Source organism: Cricetulus griseus, chromosome 4 (assembly GCF_003668045.3).
Source record: "Cricetulus griseus strain 17A/GY chromosome 4, alternate assembly CriGri-PICRH-1.0, whole genome shotgun sequence".
NCBI classification, from domain to species: Eukaryota; Metazoa; Chordata; class Mammalia; order Rodentia; family Cricetidae; genus Cricetulus; species Cricetulus griseus.
Window position 1 is genome coordinate 72,201,215 of NC_048597.1, and position 18,683 is coordinate 72,219,897.

Sequence of the window (18,683 nt, forward strand, 5' to 3'; positions counted from 1 at the left end):
AGGACAGTATATCCTGAACAGGAGGGACATTGAGGCATCTGGCACGTCTGCTTTCCAGGCAGGGCTAGAGCTGAACTTTTAAGGAAGCCTTTCCTGTCGTGTGCTTGCAGAGTTACCTTTACCAACAAAAGCCAGTGAGAAGCTGGGTGTGGAGGCCCATGCTTTTGAACCCAGCATTGGGAAGGCATGGGTAGGTGGATCTTTATGAATTTGAGGACAGGACTCTACATAGCAAGTTTTAGGACAGCCAGAGTTACATGGTGAGACTCTGTTTTAATGCCCCCATCCCCTAAAAAAAGATCTGGTTAGCGTTGGTCAGGCCTGTCTCCTTGAAAGGAGGCCCAGGCTTCCAGATTGGCCTTTGGGAATAGCCTTCACCCCTTGGATTGAGAAAATCTGCCACAACCCTACTCTAGCTGTACAAGTCCTGGCACCCATAGGGGAACTGCTCTGATACATACGGGGGTTCAGGCCTGATGGAGGGTTTTGATGGTGAGGAAGCAGCTGGCATGCACCCTCCTCAGTGGCCAGGGTAGATGCGGGACAGCAGCTCTTGGTGCAGCGGGTCCTTCTGAGATGCCCCATATCTTGTCCATATCTTGGGTGTAGGCCTGGAGCTCAAGAGAGGGCTGGGCCTCGGAGGATTTAGGTTGGCTGTCAAGAGGCAGGTGAAGAGCTGTGTCTTGGTGGTGCACACTTTTAATCCCAGCACTTGGGAGGCAGAAGCAGGCAGATATCTGTGAGTTTGAGACCAGCCTTGTCTACAAGAGCGAGTTCCAGGATAGCCCCCAAAGCCAAAGGTTCCCTGGAACCTCCCCACCCCCAAAAAAAGAGGCAGGTGAAGACAACCTTTAGAAATGTAGCAGAGGGGCAAGAAGGAAAGGACAGGAGGGCATCAAGACAAAGAAGTGGCCATGGGTCCGGGTACGCTGTCATACACCTTTAATCCCATCATTCCAGAGGCAGAGACAAGCAGAGGTAAAAGCCAAGGATTCCAAGCCTGGGGATAGAGTAGGCAAGTGACACTCTTCTGGCTTCCTGCCTTTCCTCAATCGTTATTGCAGGCGAAGTTTGTCTGCGCTGTCCAGTGGTCAGCCTGGTCTGCAGTGATTTCCAGTACAACCAGAAAGAACTACACCTTGTCTCAGAAAACAACAACAAACCATGAAGTGATCATGAAGGGGAGGTCAGGACATGACCTGGAGAGGGTTGTGTGGAATGCTCTGGAGTAGTACAGAAAATGCAGAGGGTGCAAAAGCCCAAGCTTTTAAAGCACTTTGGGGGCAGAAGGAAATCCTTTTGGATATCGCCTTGTTGAACTGGAAGCTAGATTCAATTACCAGGGCAGACTGGTAAGGCAGGTTGGGGAGGGAACGAAAAACTGGGAGAGGGCTGGGTGCTTTGGACAGGACCATGGCTCAGCAGATTAAAATCCCCAAGGCACCTACCTGGGTGCCTCCAGGGGTCAAGAGGATTGGGGAGAAGGAGCACATTAGCGCGCATGCCCGGAGAGGTGGGCATTGTCACGTGTACTGGCGCTGGCCCCGCCCCCTGACTCTCTAGGGTGTACCCGGAGGGGGCAGGCAGTCTGGGGAACTGGAGTCTGCGCTGCGGCTGCAGGGAAAGAGTGGGTGCGTCCTGCAGTCCCAGTGGGCTCCTGTCACCTTTCAGGACCTCAGTCCTAGCCCTCGGGAGGGTCCCCTCGCCCCAGGAGCCCTACCCTGACTGGCGCTCCGCCCCCAGGCAGCACCGGCCCACCATCAGCAGTCCCTCTCGATGGAAGTCCTGGACGAGTACGACAACGAATTTCCCCAGAGTGTGACCTTCTGCCAGCTCATCTCCGAGGACGACTTCGAGAGGCAAGCAGCGACCTACACAGAGCGCTCTCTGCGCCGTCTCTTCCGCACCTTGGATCGTAACCCAGCGCTGGCGGAGAGGGTCGTGCGCAAGGGCAAGCAGACTGAGATCGAGCAGCGAGGACTCCTCTCCTGCCTCTGGGTGCGGGCAGTGGGAGGCCACCACTTCCACTTCCACCTGCTGTTTCTTAGGGTGGAGCTTTGAGGGTGGGCTTTGAGGGATGGATGAATGGGAAGGTCATCTAACCGGGTGTGTGTGTGTGTGAGGGGGGGGTGCTTCGGGAAACCGGAAGGGTCTTTCCGAAGCCAAGGACACCAAACCTAGGGATAGAGCAGGCAAGCAACTCTCTTCTTGCTTCCCGCCTCTCTTCAATCGATATTGCAGGCGAAGTTTGTCTGCGCTGTCCAGGGGGAACTGAACCAGTGCAACAGTATGGGTGCCCTGGAGATGCATCAGCGCCTGGAGCAGCTGAAGAGGCGCATCCACCGTGTACACCTGTATTCCCAGGGTGAGGGTCAACTAATGAAATTGTGAGCCCTTGGGAATCTGAGCCCAGGCAACTGCTCCCCCTCCCATTTCAGTTCCCATCAACATTGCAGTGTATGTCAAGCTCAGGTTGGTGACATCCTAGGTGCAAGTGAGGTGTGTAGGTTGGACTTAACCTTCTTGGATCTGGTTTAATGAAGAGGAGGAAGGAGGGGCTGGGATAGAAAGGGAGAAAGGAAGACATAGCTTCCAGCAAGATTAGCTAATTTAGAGGTTGACTGTAGAGGGAGTTGAGATAGGGTGTCAGACGCTTTTAATCCCGGCCTTAGGATGTGTTTTAATTAAAACAATGTATCTACTTATTTGAGATGGGTCTTTTTCTGCAGTCATGCTGGCCTCAAAATCACAGAGATCTGGTTACCTCTGCCTTCAAAGAGTGCTGGGATTAAAGGCATGCACTGCCACACCTGGCTCTAAAACAAGATAACTATTATTATTGTGTGTATACACACACATGGAGGTCAGAGGATAACTTGCAAGAGTCAGTTCATCCACTGTAGGATCTGGAGATCAATTCTGGTTGTCAGGCTTACATAGCAAGCGCTCTTACCCAGTGAGCCATCTTAGGGCCCTTTTTCTTTCTTATATGTGTGTATGTGTGTGTGTGTTTAGACAGGGTCTCGCTATGTAACACTGGCCATCCTGGAACTAACTCACTGTGTAGACCAGGCTGGCCTCAGTTTCACAGAGATCGGCCTGCTTGGGACTAAAGGCGTGCATCAGTACATCTGGTTCTCTGCTCTCATTCTCCACCTTTATGTTTTGACATGAGGTCTGTGTCTGAACCTTAAGCTCATCCATTGATTTGGGTAGCCTGGCTGGACAGTGAGCATCAGGCATCTATCTTTATCTATCCCCAAAGTGCTGGGATCACAGGTGTGTGCTGGCCTGCCCTGCATTTTCTGTAGGATGGGAGATCTGAACTCAGATCTTTTTTTTTTCCATCTTTTTTGAGACAGGGTTTCTCTGTGTAGCCCTGGCTGTCCTAGAACTTACTATGTAGACCAGGTTGGCCTTAAATTCAAGAGACCCACCTGCCTCTGTTTCTGGAGTGCTGGGACTAAAGGCGTGTGCCACCACTGCCTGGCTATGAGTTCAGAGCTTTATGCTTGTGATGTAGGTACTTTACCAACTGAGTCAGTTCTTTAGCCCCCCCCAAACACATTTTTATTATTTTTCTATTAATATTTATTTAAAAAAATTTTTTTGAGATAGGGTTTCTCTGTGATAGCCTTGGCTGTCCTGGAAGTCACTCTGTAGACCAGGTTGGCCTCAAACTCACAGAGATCTGCCTGCCTCTGTTTTCCTAAGTGGTGGGATTAAAGAGTGTACCACCCCCGCCTGGCTAAAAAATGTAAAGCATTTTATTTATTTAATGTGTGTGTGTGTGTGTGTGTGTGTGTGTGTGTGTGTGTGTGTGTATGCATGTATTCCATGTACTCGTACAGATACTTGTGGAAGCCAGAAGAGGGCATTGGATTCCTTACACCTGGAGTTCCAGGTTGTTGTGAGCTGCCTGACATGGGTGCTGGGATGTGAATACAGGTCTTCTGCAGGAGCAATAAGTGCTCTTAACCACTGAGCCACCTCTCCAGCACTTCTATTCCATTTATTTAGTGTGTGTTTGTGTGTGTGTGTGTGTGTGTGTGTGTGAGTGTGTGTGTGTGTGTGTGTGTGTATGCATGCACACACATACTTTCCATGGTGCATATGTGGATAGCTGAGGACAACTAGCAAGGCTTTTGGTCTCTTCCATAACTCAGGTCATCAGGGGTTGGTGGTGTCCTTACTTGCTGAGCCATCTTGTCAACCCTTATTGTTTGACAGGGCCTCATATCCCTGGCTGACCTTTAACTTGATAAGGAGCTCAGATTAGCTTTGAATTCCTGATCCCCTGCCTCTATCTCCTTAATTCTGTGGTTGCAGGCATACACCACCACATCTAGCTAATGAACTTTTCTGATGGGCTGTATAAGGTGTGCTTTAACACTCCATGTACTCATTCAATGCACTCCATAAGGCCTGAAAGTGGAGTAGGGCCTGGCTCAGGGTCCTGCCAGGTATCACTTTACTTGAACCTGCCTTTGCAAGACCTCACTATGGGTTTTCCTTCCTTCCTTCCTTCCTTCCTTCCTTCCTTCCTTCCTTCCTTCCTTTCTTTCTTTCTTTCTTTCTTTTTTCTAGACAGGGTTTCTCTGTGGCTTTGGAGACTGTCCCGGAACTAGCTCTTGTAGACCAGGCTGGTCTCGAACTCACAGAGATCCACCTGTCTCTGCCTCCTGAGTGTTGGGAGTAAAGGCGTGCACCACCAACACCCAGCTTAAAAGCAGTACCCTTTCCACCACCCATGCCTCTGAGGCTGGATGTAGTCTGGGGACTCACTGTCTGGGACCTGGATATCCTTGCTGGTGTTGGCAGACTCAGTCTTCCACAGTTCCTGCCTGGGAGGCCACAGGTTGGCCTACAGGGCCTGGCTCATTCCATTACTCCCTTCAAAATTATACCCTTAAAGTTAGACATCTTGGCATAGATTCTGCCTGCTCTTGTGCAGATAGGGGATCTGGCTCTGCCTGTAAGAGGCAAAAATAGGATTGATATATGGCTTTGGTGCTAGAATGCCTGGCTAGAACACATGAAGCTTAATCCCAAGCATCACATAAACTGTTTGTGTACATATAATCCCAGTGCCTGGAGGCTGGAGGCAAGAAGATCGAAAGTTTCAGGTGATTCTCAGCTGCTGATACAGGCCAGCCTAGGATCCATAAGACCCTCTAGAAGGAGGGAAGGAGGGGGAGAGAAGAGGGGAGAGGGAGAGGCAGAGGGAGAGGGAGAGAGAGAGAGAGAGAGAGAGAGAGAGAGAGAGAGAGAGAGAGAGAGAGAGAGAGATTTTGGATCCTTTCTCTAAGGTGTTGGGTGGCTGGTGAGATAATGCCTGCTGGCCCCTGTCACTGGTGGCCCTAGGTATTGTACCAGGTTTTGTAAAAAGCCTGGGAAGGCTTTGCTTTGCTGGAGAGGCGTCTTGAAGCCCTCCCTGTGTTACTATGTTTGGGTCCCACTGCCCAAGCTGTCAGAACTCACTGCACCATTTGCTGCAGGTTCCAAGAAGAGGAGGAAGAAGCCAAAACTAAAGAAAGCAGATCCAGTCCTCCTCCATGACCGGTCAACCTCCCCATGCCTGCCACCAGCCCCGTTACCACCTCCACTGCCACCACCGCCGCCACCGCCACCCCCTGTCACCACCATGGCCTCTGTAGTGGCTGCATCACCCTCTGTCTACACTATGCCCAGGGTCTTTGGTCCCTTTCCTCCAATGTCTGGGAAGCCGGTCAGTGGGAACACGCTCTACTCTAGTGCTAGCAGGGTTGCTTCTCTCCTGTCCTGCCCATGACAATGTTCTCAGATCCCTACAGAAGGGCTTTGTGTGTGAACTAACAGCAGGTCAAACAGAAAGAGTGGGCTGCCCTGGCCGAGGGCCACAGTGCCAGTGAATGGCACAAAGTTCCACCTGTCCTGCATGAGCCAGCAACCCAGGTGTACTTGGGATGTCCCCGAGAATAGGAGGAACACCTGGACTCTCCTTACATCTTTTCCCCATTCCTGCCTCTCGGTGTTTTCTCTGGCCCCATCTGCACCTTTGGGCTCCTGTTTATCCTGTTCAGGTCCCCCTTTTCCAACAGCCCTCCCCTTCCCATAAACCCTTTTCTTGGAGGTAGGGCTTCCTCAATTCCCGGGCACCATTTTCTCTGCAATCTTGAAATCAACTATTTTTTTGGAAAAGAATTCTTGTGTAAGGACTGCTTTTCTGCTCTTTTCCACTCTGTCCTGACATTTCCTTTGTTTCCTGTAGATGGAGAAACTGGATATTTCAAGGTCTGAAGTGAAATTAAGCTGGAATGGTCTTTCATCGACTTCAAAGAGGTGGAAGGGATTTTACTCAGCTTGAAGGAAACACAAAGCATTTGGGGGACATCTTGGGTGCCAGACTGGATAGTTATTTTCTCTTAGCCTCTTAGTTCTGACAGTTTTGGGTGGTGGTTGTGCTTATTTGCAAGAGTTCGGGCTGTGATGGGACCCTTGGACCTATGCTACACATAAGCATGCCGATGCTGTGGATGGGCTCAGCGCCAACAGCTTATTTCTTCCCTATCTTACAGCCACATGGTCGATCTGACCCCCTTGGTCCTCAACCCCGGAGGCTTCCATTTCTCGTACTTGACAGCAAACAGTGCACACAAGTTCCATTGTCCTGGCTTCCCCTGGTGAGTGTCTGCAGCTTTCCAACCCTGACCCGTGGGTTCTCTTCCAGTGCTGGGGTCTTGCCTCTCACAGGCACTGTGACCTGGACCCCTGGGTTCTGTTCCAGTGCTGGGGTCCTGCCTCTCGCAAGCACTGTGATAGTGTGCTCAAGGGCAGAAGTTCATGATATTCTTTTCACTCCCAGAACTTCACATGTAATTAGTATTTGCAATGGTAGAAAACAACGATTGGCCAAACCCAGGCCCAGCCTAAAGGAAGCATCTAAGGGGGTAGCCTTGGAATCCTATTGCAAAGCAGGGTTCACTAAATGTGTATTGTTAAAAATCACTTATAGAGCTTAGAGATGCAGCTTGCAGTCACAGCACTTGGGAGATGGAGGCAGAAGGATCAGATGAAATTCAAGGTCATCTCTGCTTATATAGTCATTGTAAGGCCAGCCTCGGCTACATGAGACCCTGTCTCAAGGGGGGACATTCTGTGTTCTGTCTATTCATCCTTTCCTTTCCTAAACTCCTGACAATCACTGGTGTGTGTGTGTGTGTGTGTGTGTGTGTGTGTGTGTGTGTGTGTGTGTGTGTGTGTGTCTGCATACATGAAGGCACTGTATGTATGGATTGATTTTGGTCTGTGCATATGTGTATGGAGGCCAGAAGTGAACACTGGAGGTCTTCCTCCATCACCTCTACATTTTATTATTACTGGTGCAGGGTTTCTCACTGAGTCTGGAACTTCAGAGTTTGAAGCTCCAGGCATCCTTCCCCCAGCTTTGGTTCTGTAGGAGTGCACTGCTGTGCCTGGCTTTTTCTGTGAGTGCTGAAGATATGAAGTCAGGTCTGTGGTGGGCACCGTTCATCTGTCTAGCATCAAATCACCATCTTTTTCCGCTGTCTTCATAGTTTTGCCTTTTTAAAAAAAAAATTTATTTTTGTATTTTGAGACAGGGTTTCTCTGTGTAGCCTTGGTTGTCCTGGAACTCACTCTGTAGATCAGTCTGGCCTTGAACTTAGATATCCACCTGTTTCTGCCTCCCAAGTGCTGGAATCACAGGTGTGTGCCACCACCATCTGGTGTCCCTTCCCTTTTTTTTTTTTTTTTTTTTTTTTTTTTTTTTTTTTTTTTAATGTTGTTCAGGCTGTTCTGGAACTCCTGGACTCAAGTGATCTTTCAGCTTCAATACTCTGAGTATTTGGACTGTTCAGATGATTTACATAAGAGAGTCACAGATTCTCAGAGTTTACTCTGAGCGACTTGCAAACAAGCAGATCTTTATATCTCAGGCTTCTTTGTAGCTGAGAGATGGATCCTCTGAGATTTCTACAGTGAGTGCTGTGCACCCATCAAAAGCTCAAAATAAACTTCGAATTGTAATGTCAAGGTTTTAGAAAGTGTCTCTTCTTTTTTTAAAGAAATGATTTATTTATTTATTTTATGTGCATTGGTTTGCCAGTATGAGGATGTTGGATCCCTTGGAACTGGAGTTTTAGACAGTTGTGAGCTGCCATGTGGGGGCTGTGAATTGAACCCAGGTCCTCTGGAAGAGCAGCCAGTGTTCCCAACCACTGAGCTATCTCTCCAGCCCCATTTTGAGATAGGGTTTCTCTTTGTAGCTTTGGCTAGCCTCGAACTCAGAGATCCGCTTGCCTCTGCCTTCTGAGTGCTGGGATTAAAGGTGTGTGTTACCATTGTCCATTACCAAATTCTTTGTGTGTGCAAAACTGTGTGCGTTGTTATCATTGGGAATGGAATCCCTGGCTTCCAGTGTTCTACCATTGAACTACACTGCAGCCCTAGTCTCATTTTTAACCCTTAAGAACAGCTTACCTAGCATATGACCCACACATTTAGTGTCCAATTCAGGGCTGGTATATTAGTTACTTTTCTATTGCTGTGATAAAGCAGCATGGCCAAGGCAACTTATGAAAGGCAGAGTTCCAGAGGGACAGGGTTCCATCACCATCACGGCAGAGGGAATGGCATTAGGTAGGCAAGCGTGGCATGGGGGCAGCAGTTGAGAGCTCACACAGAAAGCAGAGAGTACACTGAGGATGGTGGAAGGCTTTTGAAACCCCAAGCCCACCCTGTGGCATATCATTTATTCTTTCTCAAACAGTTCTAACAACTCAGATCAGGTATTTGAAAACATGAGCCTCTGGGCCCACTCATGCCACCACAGTTGGCTCAGTGGGTTAAGGCGTTTGCTCTGGATGACCCTGAGGAAGGAGATCATGGTGGAAGGAGAGGCTGACCCCTGCAAAGCTGCCCTCTGAGTTCCACATGCATGCTGTAGAGCTCACACTAATTTTTTTCTTTTACGATTTTTTAAATCATTTTTTATTTGAATTAGAAACAAGATTGTTTTACATGACAATCAAAGTTCCCTCTCCCTCCTGTCCTTCCCTACCCCCCCCCCACTAAAACCCTACCTATCACATATCCTTTCTACTATTCTTCCCCTGCTCACAGTAAATTTTTTAGAGGCTTTTCAAATGGTCAGTGTTAACATACCGTCATCAGCTTCCTTCCTATACAGCCTCTAACAAAATTGGGCTGTCTCCAACCCAGTGATAGGAGTATTTACCTTTATACCATGAAGGTTGGGAGAGCACCAGAATCCACCATGTTGTATGTAGCCAGGCAGACTTTGAGGTGTTTGTGGTGTGAAACTTAAGTTTGTATGAGATTGTCTAACACATCAGCAAGCTCAATGCTCCTTCTGTGTGTGCTGTATGTGTGACAGGAATAAGCGTGCTTTCCTTACAGAGGAGCAGAAGATCATGAGTGCTGAAGGCACAAGCAGAGTCTGAAAATGAAATAAGTATGAGGCTTTTTTGTTTTGTTTTGTTTTTTGAGACAGGGTCTCTCTGTAGCTTTGGAGCCTGTCCTGGAACTTGCTCTATAGACTGGCCTCAAACTCACAGAGCTCCTCCTGCCTCTCTGCCTCCTGAGTGCTGGGATTAAAGGCGTGCATCACCACTGCCTGGCAGAAGCTTTTAAAAGTAATAAAAATCAAGGCTTGTTCTATGGAGGGGAAACCCAGTTCCACTGATTTATTGATTTTTGTTGTTTTGGTTTGTTTTTTTTTTTTTCAAGACAGGGTTTCTCTGTGAAACAGTTCTGGCTGTTCTGGAACTCAGTCTGTAGAACTGCCTCTTCCTTCCAAGCACTGGGATTAAAGACATGCACCAGCATTCCGGCAATTCCGTGGGTTTTTATAATATTCATAGTTGTGTAATTTTAGAACATTTTTATCATCTTAGAAGATGGTAAAGACGATGGTAATCTATGTTTTACCAGTCCACAGAAGGCGAAGCAAGAGGAGAAAGAGAATGGGCAAGGGCAAGGGAGTGGGGGAGGAGGGAGAGAAGCAGGTGGTAATGTCATTTTATAAACCATTTCTTTACAAAGGGAGGAAGTATTTACAGGTCATTAATACCAGATTTGTTTGCAAATGGCCAGAAAAAATAATTGGTCATCATCCTCCATCATTAGGAAAATTCAGTTCAAAGCTACAACGAAGTTACACATTGCATCAATTCAGGAGACGCAATTAAGCAAAAATGACGTGTTGAGGGTTTGGAGAGTTACAAAGCTAGTTGTGATAGTCAGTCATAGCTTATGTGTTGTCTAAACTGTTCTTATTCAATTTGTCATCCTCCTGCCTCAACCTCCTTAATAGTGCACCACTGGGCTTTGCTCTGATGGTTGCTCTGTCAGCTTCCTTGGACTGAGAGATTCCTAGACTGGGAAAGCATGCATCTGGGTTTGCCTCTGGTGGTGTTTCTCCAGGTGACTGGAGCCAAAACGTGACTGACTGTTGGCAAGTGGAGGCACTGTGAAAGATAGGGTCTACATGGAGGCAGTGGGTCATAGGGGACATGTCTCTGATGCCTCCCTCTTCCCACTGACTCTTGTGACGCTTTGCTTCCTGGCTAAAGGGAACAGCTTTCTTCTCCCATTTCCTGGTGCTTTGATGTTTCTGCTTTGCCCTGGGTCTAAAAACCATGGAATTAGAAGGTCATAGACTAAAGCCTCTAAAATTATGAGCCAAAAATAAGTTCCCTGCTTTTTTACTTTGAGATAGTGTCTCATTTTGTATCCCCGGCTGGTCTGGAACTCATAGAGATCTGCTTGCCTCTGTCTCTCAAGTGCTAAGATTAAAGGCAGATTTTTCCCTTTGAATAATTTCTCCCAGGTTTTATTCACGGTGACAAAAAGCCTAACATGGGTGGTAATGTAAAACAGTATAACCATTTGTGAAAATCAGCTTAGCAGTTCCTCAGATGAGTTCCTCAGATGAGAGTCCTAGCATAGCTTGGCAATTAATTCCACTTGTGTGTATATCCTCAGAATGCCTGAGAATAGGGACTGAAACAGGTACTAGCCTGTGAGTGTTCTTATGCCATCATTACAAACATGGAAGCCATCTACCTGAATTCAAGATGAATAAACAAAATGTTATGAGTTCATCCCATAGAGTATTATCAACCATACTACAATCCATGGACAAACAGAGCACATGAATCGAAATATAAGATACACAAGGAAAAATACTTAGCTGGCAGTGGTGGCACACACCTTTAATCCCAGTGCTCAGGAGGCAGAGGCAGGCAGATTTCTTTGAGTTTGAGGACAGCCTGGTATACAGAGTGAATTCCAGGACAGCCAGAGCCACACAGAGAAACCCTATCTCAAAAACACGAAGAGGAAAAAAAAGAAAAAAAATACTATATGACTATATGTATCTAAGCTGGGTTATGTCAGACAAAGTAGACTAATGGTTTTAGGGGCGGCTGGAGAGGGAGGTAAGGAGTTATTGCTTATGGGTACAGAGTTTCTGTTTTGAGTGACATTCTAGAAAGAGTCTTAACGTTTCTGTTTGTGATACCTCAAAATTGTGTGTTTAAAATGGTGGGTCTCCAGCATTCTAAAAGAAATGGTTACAATGGTAAATTTTGGGGACTTGGAAGATGGTTCAGTTCCTAGCACCCATATAAAAGCCAAGCATAGTGGCACACACTTGTAATCTCAGTGCTGGGAGTAGAGGTAAGAAGATCCATGGAGCTGGCTGGCCGTGTCTAGTTGAAACAGAAAGCTCTATGCTCAGTGAGAGACCTTGTCACAAAAAATAAGACAGAGAGTAATTGAAGAAGACAGCAGACATCGACCTCTGGCCTTTACAACACACACACACACACACACACACACACACACACACACACACACACAACTGCAGCATACAAAAGCCTGCACCCCACCCAAATATGCATCCCCAAAAGCCCAAACTCCCCAGAGCTGGGAGTGATGGTGTACATTTACGGTTTCCCGGAAACTATGAAGGGAGCATTGCTTGAGCCTAGCTGTTTGGGCAATATTAAAAAAGAAAGAAAATTGGAAAAGCGTGACAGCTCACACCTGTAATTTGGGAGGCTGTTTCAGGTAGATTGTTCTGAGTTCAAAGCTAGCCGAAGCTACAGAGGGAGACTTTGTTTCAAAAATAAGACACCTTTAATCCCCAGCATTGGGCAGATCTCTGAGTTTGAGGCCAATCTGGCCTACATAATTCCAGGGCAGCCAGGACTACATAGAGAGAACCTATCTACAAAAACTAAAAAAACAACAAAAAGAAGTAAATAAAATTTGCAGCCTTCCATAGTTGTCATTCCCCGTACTTTCCATCCTTATATATAAATCACTTATTCTGGCCTCAAAATATGGCCTTTTGTGTCTGTCTGATTTCATTTAGGGTAATGTTTTTAAAGTCTAGGCATCATACAGGCATCCTTCACCCCTTTTTTATGCTTCAATAATATTCCTTTGTCTTTTTTTTTTTCTGTATATGTGTTGTGGTGTGTGTGTGTGTGTGTGTGTGTGTGTGTGTGTGTGTGTGTGTGTGCACATGCATGTGTAGAGGGTACGGGTGAAAGTCAGGTTTTTTTCCTCCATCCCAATTCACATTTTCCTTAACTTTTAAGTGGTTTTTATTTTGTGATTGTGTTTTGCCCACATGCATGCCTATGTATCATATGTATGCCTGGTGTCCCAGGAACTCAAAAGAGCAGTTGGTTGGTTGTGAGCCACCATGCAGGGGCTGGAAACTGAGCCCAGGTCCTCTGTGAGAGCACTGAGCCATCCATCTCTCTAGCCCTTTTATCTTATTGTTTTTGACACAAGGTCTCTCAATGAACCTGGAGCTTGCTTGGCTGGCTGTGAGCCTGGGTAGTATACATGCATGCTGCTGTGCCAATTTTTGGATGGATTCTGGAGATGAGAACTCAGGCCCCCATGCTTGCACAGCAAGTATTTTACTGACTGAACAGTCTCCTCAGCTCCTGCTTTTATGTTATTATCTATGCATCAGTTCTAAGTTATCTGAGTCAACACTTTGGCTACTAGGAATAATGACATTATGAACGATTTGGGAAAGTTTTAGTGAGGTCATAGTTACTTTTCTTGAGGAGACATCTAGGTCATGTGGTAAATTTAATGCATATATAATGTACATTATATACATATATATGTATATATATATATATGTATATATATATATACCCACATACATTTCTATACATTTTTTACAGTGTTGGTGATGGAACCCAGGACCTCACAAATGCTCGGCAAGTACTCTATCACTGACCTACATTCAGGATCCATGTTTACTAGTTTGAGAACCTGCCATATTGTAAAGTAGCCTCATCCAATCTCACTAGTGATATATTGAAGGCTCATTTTTTCCCCATAAGCTAGGAACACTTACTATTATTAAAACATTTATTATCTGTGTGTGTGTGTGTGTGTGTGTGTGTGTGTGTGTGTGTGTGTGTGTGCACCATAGTCCCTGGGGCATGCATGTGATCTTACAAGGAGTTGGCGCTCTCCTTGTCATAGGTGGGCTCAGGGAATTAAATACAGGTCATCAGGCTTAACGGTAAGTATCTTTACCCACTTGCTGGTCCTGGCAATACTTATTATCTATCTTTTAAGACAGGGTTTCACTGTGTAGCCCTGGCTGTGCTGGAACTCACTCTCTAGATCAGGCTGGCTTCGAATTCAGGATCCACCTGCATCTGCCTCCCAAGTGCCTTTCTTTCTTTCTCTCTCTCTCTCTCTCTCTCTCTCTCTCTCTCTCTCTCTCTCTTTCTTTCTTTCTTTCTTTTTTTGAAACAAGGCCTTGCTGTGTACTCCTGGCTGACCTGAAATTTGCTAGGTAGACTAGGCTGGCCTTGAGCTGTCGTCCTTCTGACCCTGCCTCCAAGTTCTGGGACTGTCAGTATGCACTGACATGCTTTGCATGGCTTTATTAATCTTTGTTTGTTTGTTTGCTGTTTCTTTTGTTTTTTTGAGATAGGGTCTCACTCCTTTGCTCTGGTAGCCTGGACCTCACTATGTAAATCATGCTGGCCTTAAATTCACAGACATCTACCCACCTCTGCTTCTCTTCTGAGTGCTGGGGCTAAAGAGGTGTGTCACCACACCCATCTTTTTTAGTTTTTGCACTAGGTATCAGGGATAGGGCCTACTAGGCAAGTACTCATTCTCCCACTTAGGCATATTTATAGCCATATTTTAAATAAGTAAATAAAAATGTGGGAATGAGATAGCTCAGTGAGGAAAGTTGTTTGCCACCAAGGCTGATGACCTGAGTTTGATTCACATGGTAGGAGAAAACTGACCCCTTCAAGCAGCTAGCCACTCCCCCCTGTGTATGAGCTCACTGTAGTACCTGCAGGTTACCCCCCAGTAGACACATGTAGTAAAATTTAAAACAGTTTTTCAGATTGTGCTCACAATGTGTTGCCCAGGTAATCTTATCTAGGCTTAAGCAACCCCCCACTATCTCAGCCTCCTAAATAGCTGGGGCTTTATTATACCGCCTCAGGAACAGCTTCTCCTGCCCCAGGGGTGTGGACAGATCTCATTGTGGCTCTGATTTACATTTTCTTGTTGACCAATGATGTTGAATGACTTTCCTGAACTTAATGCTGACGTGTTTGTATTTAGGGAATGTGTGTTTGGTTTCTTTGTCTACTTCTAATTTATTCATTTATTTGTATTTTATGTACATTGGTGTTTTGCCTGCATGTCTGTGTGAGGGTGTTGGATCACCTGGAACTGGAGTTACAGTTGTGAGCTGTCTTGTGGGTGCTGGGTATTGAAACTGTGTCCTCTGGAAGAGCAATCAGTGCTCTAAACCACTGAGCCATCTCTCCAGCCCCTCCCTCCTTCCCTCTTTCTCTCTATCCCTTCCTTCCTCTCTCTCTCTCTCTCTCTCTCTCTCTCTCTCTCTCTCTCTCTCTCTCTCTCTCTTTCTTACAGGATTTCTTTGTGTAGCTTTGGAACCTGTCCTGCAACTTGCTCAAGACCAGGCTGGCCTTGAACTCACAGAGATCCTGCCTAGGTTTTTTTGTTTTGTTTTCCAAGACAGGGTTTCTCTGTGTAGCCCTGGCTGTCTTAGAACTTGCTCTGTAGAACAGACTGGCCTTGAACTCACAGAGATCTACCTGCCTCTGCCTGCTGGGATTATTTTTTAAAATAATTTTCCTATTTTTTTATTTTTTTATTTTTTTGAGACAGGGTTTCACTGTGTAGCCTTAGCTATCCTGGAATTCATTCTGTAGACAGGGTGGCCTCAAACTCACAAAGATCCACCTACCTCTGTCTCCTGAGTGCTGGGATTAAGGACTATCTTTTCAAAAATAGGTCATGAACTATAAAAAGGTTTCAGATCCAGTGAATTGGTGTTTGCACTTGGAAACTGTCTCTAAAGCAAAGGTCCTTTTGAATACAGGGCTTGTGTGTTCTAGGTAAGTGACTTACTACAGAGCCACATCCTTGGTCCTCTCTTGGCTTCTGAGTCAGGATCTCACTAAGTTCATCAGTCTCACCTTGAACTTGTGAGAGTCCTTATGAGCCTTATAACTTTTTTATTAGACTAATGGAGAAAAGACACTTCTGCAAAACTACATGTTAATGTCAGATAAAAGAGGAAATGTGGTTGAGTATAGTGGCACACACCTTTAAGCTAGCTCTGGGGCATCAGTGGCAGGCAGATCTCTGTAAATTCAAAGCCAGCCTGGTCTACATAGTGAGTTACAAGCCAGGGCAACACAGTGAGACCCTGTCTTCTTAAAACCAAACTAAAACAGTAATCAAAATCCAAACCAAAAAAAGCACTACTACCACAAAATAAATAAATACACAAAACAAAACAAAACAAAACCCACAAAGAGGAAATATGAATCCAGGCATGATAATACTTCTCTTTAATTCTAGCACTCATGAGGCGGAGGCAGAAATACTGCTACAAGTTTGTCATCAGCTTGCTCAAGAAAAAAAGTTCTAGGAATCCAGGCCAACCAAGGCTATGAGGGCTATTATAGTGAGACCCTGTCTCAAAAAATAAAAGTGGGGCAGTGGTGGTGCACACCTTTAATCCCAGAACTTGGGAAGCAGAGGCAGGCAGATCTCTGTGAGTTCCAGGCCAACTTGGTCTACAGAGTGAGTTCCAGGCCAGCCAGGGATACATAGAAACTCTGTCTTGAAAAAAATAAACAAAAAATAAAAATCTAGAAAGAAAAATATTTATGGAATATTGTATGGCTATTTAAGTTATGCAAAAATAGTTGTTATATGGTATGCTGATGACGAATCAAAGAAATATTGTACGTACCTTTAGCTTGGTGAGCTAGAGTTTATTGTGGTTTGCTGTAAGGGCATCTCAGATGGTTATATTACTGAAAAGCTCAAATGTGTCACTTGAGCGCCTTCCTCAACTCTGAGGATCTCTTTCCCCTTAGCAATATTTTACTGCTTATATGCCCTTACTACTTTTTGTTAGTTTTTGGAATTTTCTTGAGTTTTAGGAGTTTCTATCCAGGAGGAAATGTTTCAATCTAGAGGAAATTGCTACAAACATTTATTCACAAAATGATACCCAAATGGAAGTGTTAGGAGCTACACTTTGATTCACTACACTGATCAAGAGGGGTGCAAGCAGGTGACTGGTTACATGTACATTCCTGTAACTCTTGCCTCTGGGAGGCTGAGGCAGGAAGATTGCTGCAAGTTCAAAGCCAGTCTGAACCACATAGTTTGAGGGCACCCAGTTCCAAAAAAAGCAAAACAAAAACAGCCATCGTGACATTTACACTCCTTTAACCATCAGCAGGATAGCCCACTGGTGGTTTGTGCTGTGTTCCTCTAGGTGTCATTCATAAGCATTAAGATTTGTTTCAGGTTTTCTACAGTACTAACAGTGCTATAACATACAACACTCAACAGACTCCTTGAGAGAGGTTTCTGGAAGTATCTTGGGAGACACCCTGTAGCCTGTGACTTTATTACATGGATGTCTGGCAGCCCTGTGTGCTGGTGTCCTACTTCATGGCATGTGTTGGCCGTCTCCCATGCAGGACAACAGCCTGTAGTGAACCCTCCAACACTGATGATACTCCATCTCCTGTCGTGAAAGCTTCCATCTTCACCCCGCCTGTTCTACTCAAGTTCCAGCCTGTGCCTAGACCTAAAGACGATTCTGAGAATGACCCCGGCAGTGCAGAGTCCATCCCTGCCAAGAAGAGCGAGTAGCCTCTTCCCTACAGACCATGCCCCAGGAATGAATAAAATTCCCACAGAGGTGCATTGTAAGCGGAGTTTCTCTGTGTTTGGCAACCGCTCCCAAATAACCATCCAGAGACTTACTTATTGTTATAAATCCTCAGCCAATAGCTCAGACTGGTTACTAGAACATTTTAAATTAACCCATATATCCTGGTGCTGTGCTCCCTAGGACTTGTACATCCTCTCTGTACTTCCATCTGAAACAAATGGGATACAGCCAACTTGAATTCCCAGGCTAAAGCTGCATAGAATATGTATAGTATGTGTTCAGCCATCTGCTGTGCACACCTTTAGTCCCAGCACTAGGGAAGCAGAGGCAGGCGGATCCCTGTGAATTCAAGGCTAGACTGGACTGTACAGAGAAACCCTGTTTGGACGCCCCCACATCCCATCCCTGCATCTCACCCTCTCCCACCCAACCCCATCCTGCCAAATATGGATTGTATGTGTTTAGATCAGTATCATGAAATGGCCCTTTGCTCACACTCCCAACAAGCAATTCCATTATGTGCACTTTGAGAGAATGGGGTGGGGATATTGTTCTTCCCTTCAGTGATTGACCCCATTGGGTTGCATTGTTCTTTCCTTGCAAGTGAATTATATTTTCCTTACATGTGTTCTCTAAACACCAGCCTACTTTGGTAAGTGTTTTTGCCTGGTAGGGATTTAGCAGGTCTGTCAGTTTCCAGCTTGGTAATTCTAAGTTTCAAAAATGTGATTCTCATTGTTACCTCGTATGCAGGCCTTAGAGCCTGTTCTCCATGGCAGATGTTGATCATTACTGAACATTAGAAACATACTTATTGAGTCATGGTGGATGTCCATGCCTTGCTTGAGACTCTAGATTTAAAAAAAAAAATCAGAACATAGGCAAAATTACCACATAATTACAAATTGTGATAAACTATGGGAGAGAGGTGAGTGGGGTGGCCAAGGAAGCGTATTTGTTTTTTCTTCTCTATTTCCATTTGAGACAAGGTCTCACTGTATATTTCTGGTTGGCTGTAACTTACTGTGTAGATGAGGCAGGACTTAAATTGACAGAGATCCTCCTGCCTCTGCTTCCCAAGTGCTGGTATTAAAGGTGTGCACCACCATGCTGGGCTCAAAGATCTTTTGAGGTGAGATTTATTTGGAAACCAGAATCCATGACATGAGGAGGCAAAGGTGACCCCTCTCCCCCTTGGGTGATGGTGGACATGACATGAGAAGAGGCTCTGGGCGATGGGTGGATGGTGGTCTTTGTTAATCCTACCCAATGAGAGTAAAGACCATTACCCCAATTTTTTGGTTGAATAAGCAAACTTTATTTCCTGCCAGACATGGCTACTCCCTAAAGCAGGGTTTGAGAGAATAGCCCCCAAACACAGGAAAATGGTTTATTTATAGACTCCAACACTGCAAGG

General features: G+C 45.7%; 1 protein-coding gene across 1 annotated transcript; it reads left to right on the plus strand.

The window, feature by feature from the left end:
* Positions 1 to 1,431: 1,431 nt before the first annotated feature.
* LOC100760395 (probable inositol polyphosphate 5-phosphatase C9G1.10c) lies at positions 1,432 to 17,295 on the plus strand. Its single transcript, XM_027413384.2, has 6 exons — positions 1,432 to 1,998; positions 2,242 to 2,365; positions 5,499 to 5,728; positions 6,251 to 6,321; positions 6,558 to 6,662; positions 17,070 to 17,295. Exons 1-6 carry the CDS (start codon positions 1,777 to 1,779, stop codon positions 17,242 to 17,244), a joined length of 927 nt encoding a protein of 308 aa, XP_027269185.1. The 5' UTR covers positions 1,432 to 1,776; the 3' UTR covers positions 17,245 to 17,295.
* Positions 17,296 to 18,683: the final 1,388 nt, after the last annotated feature.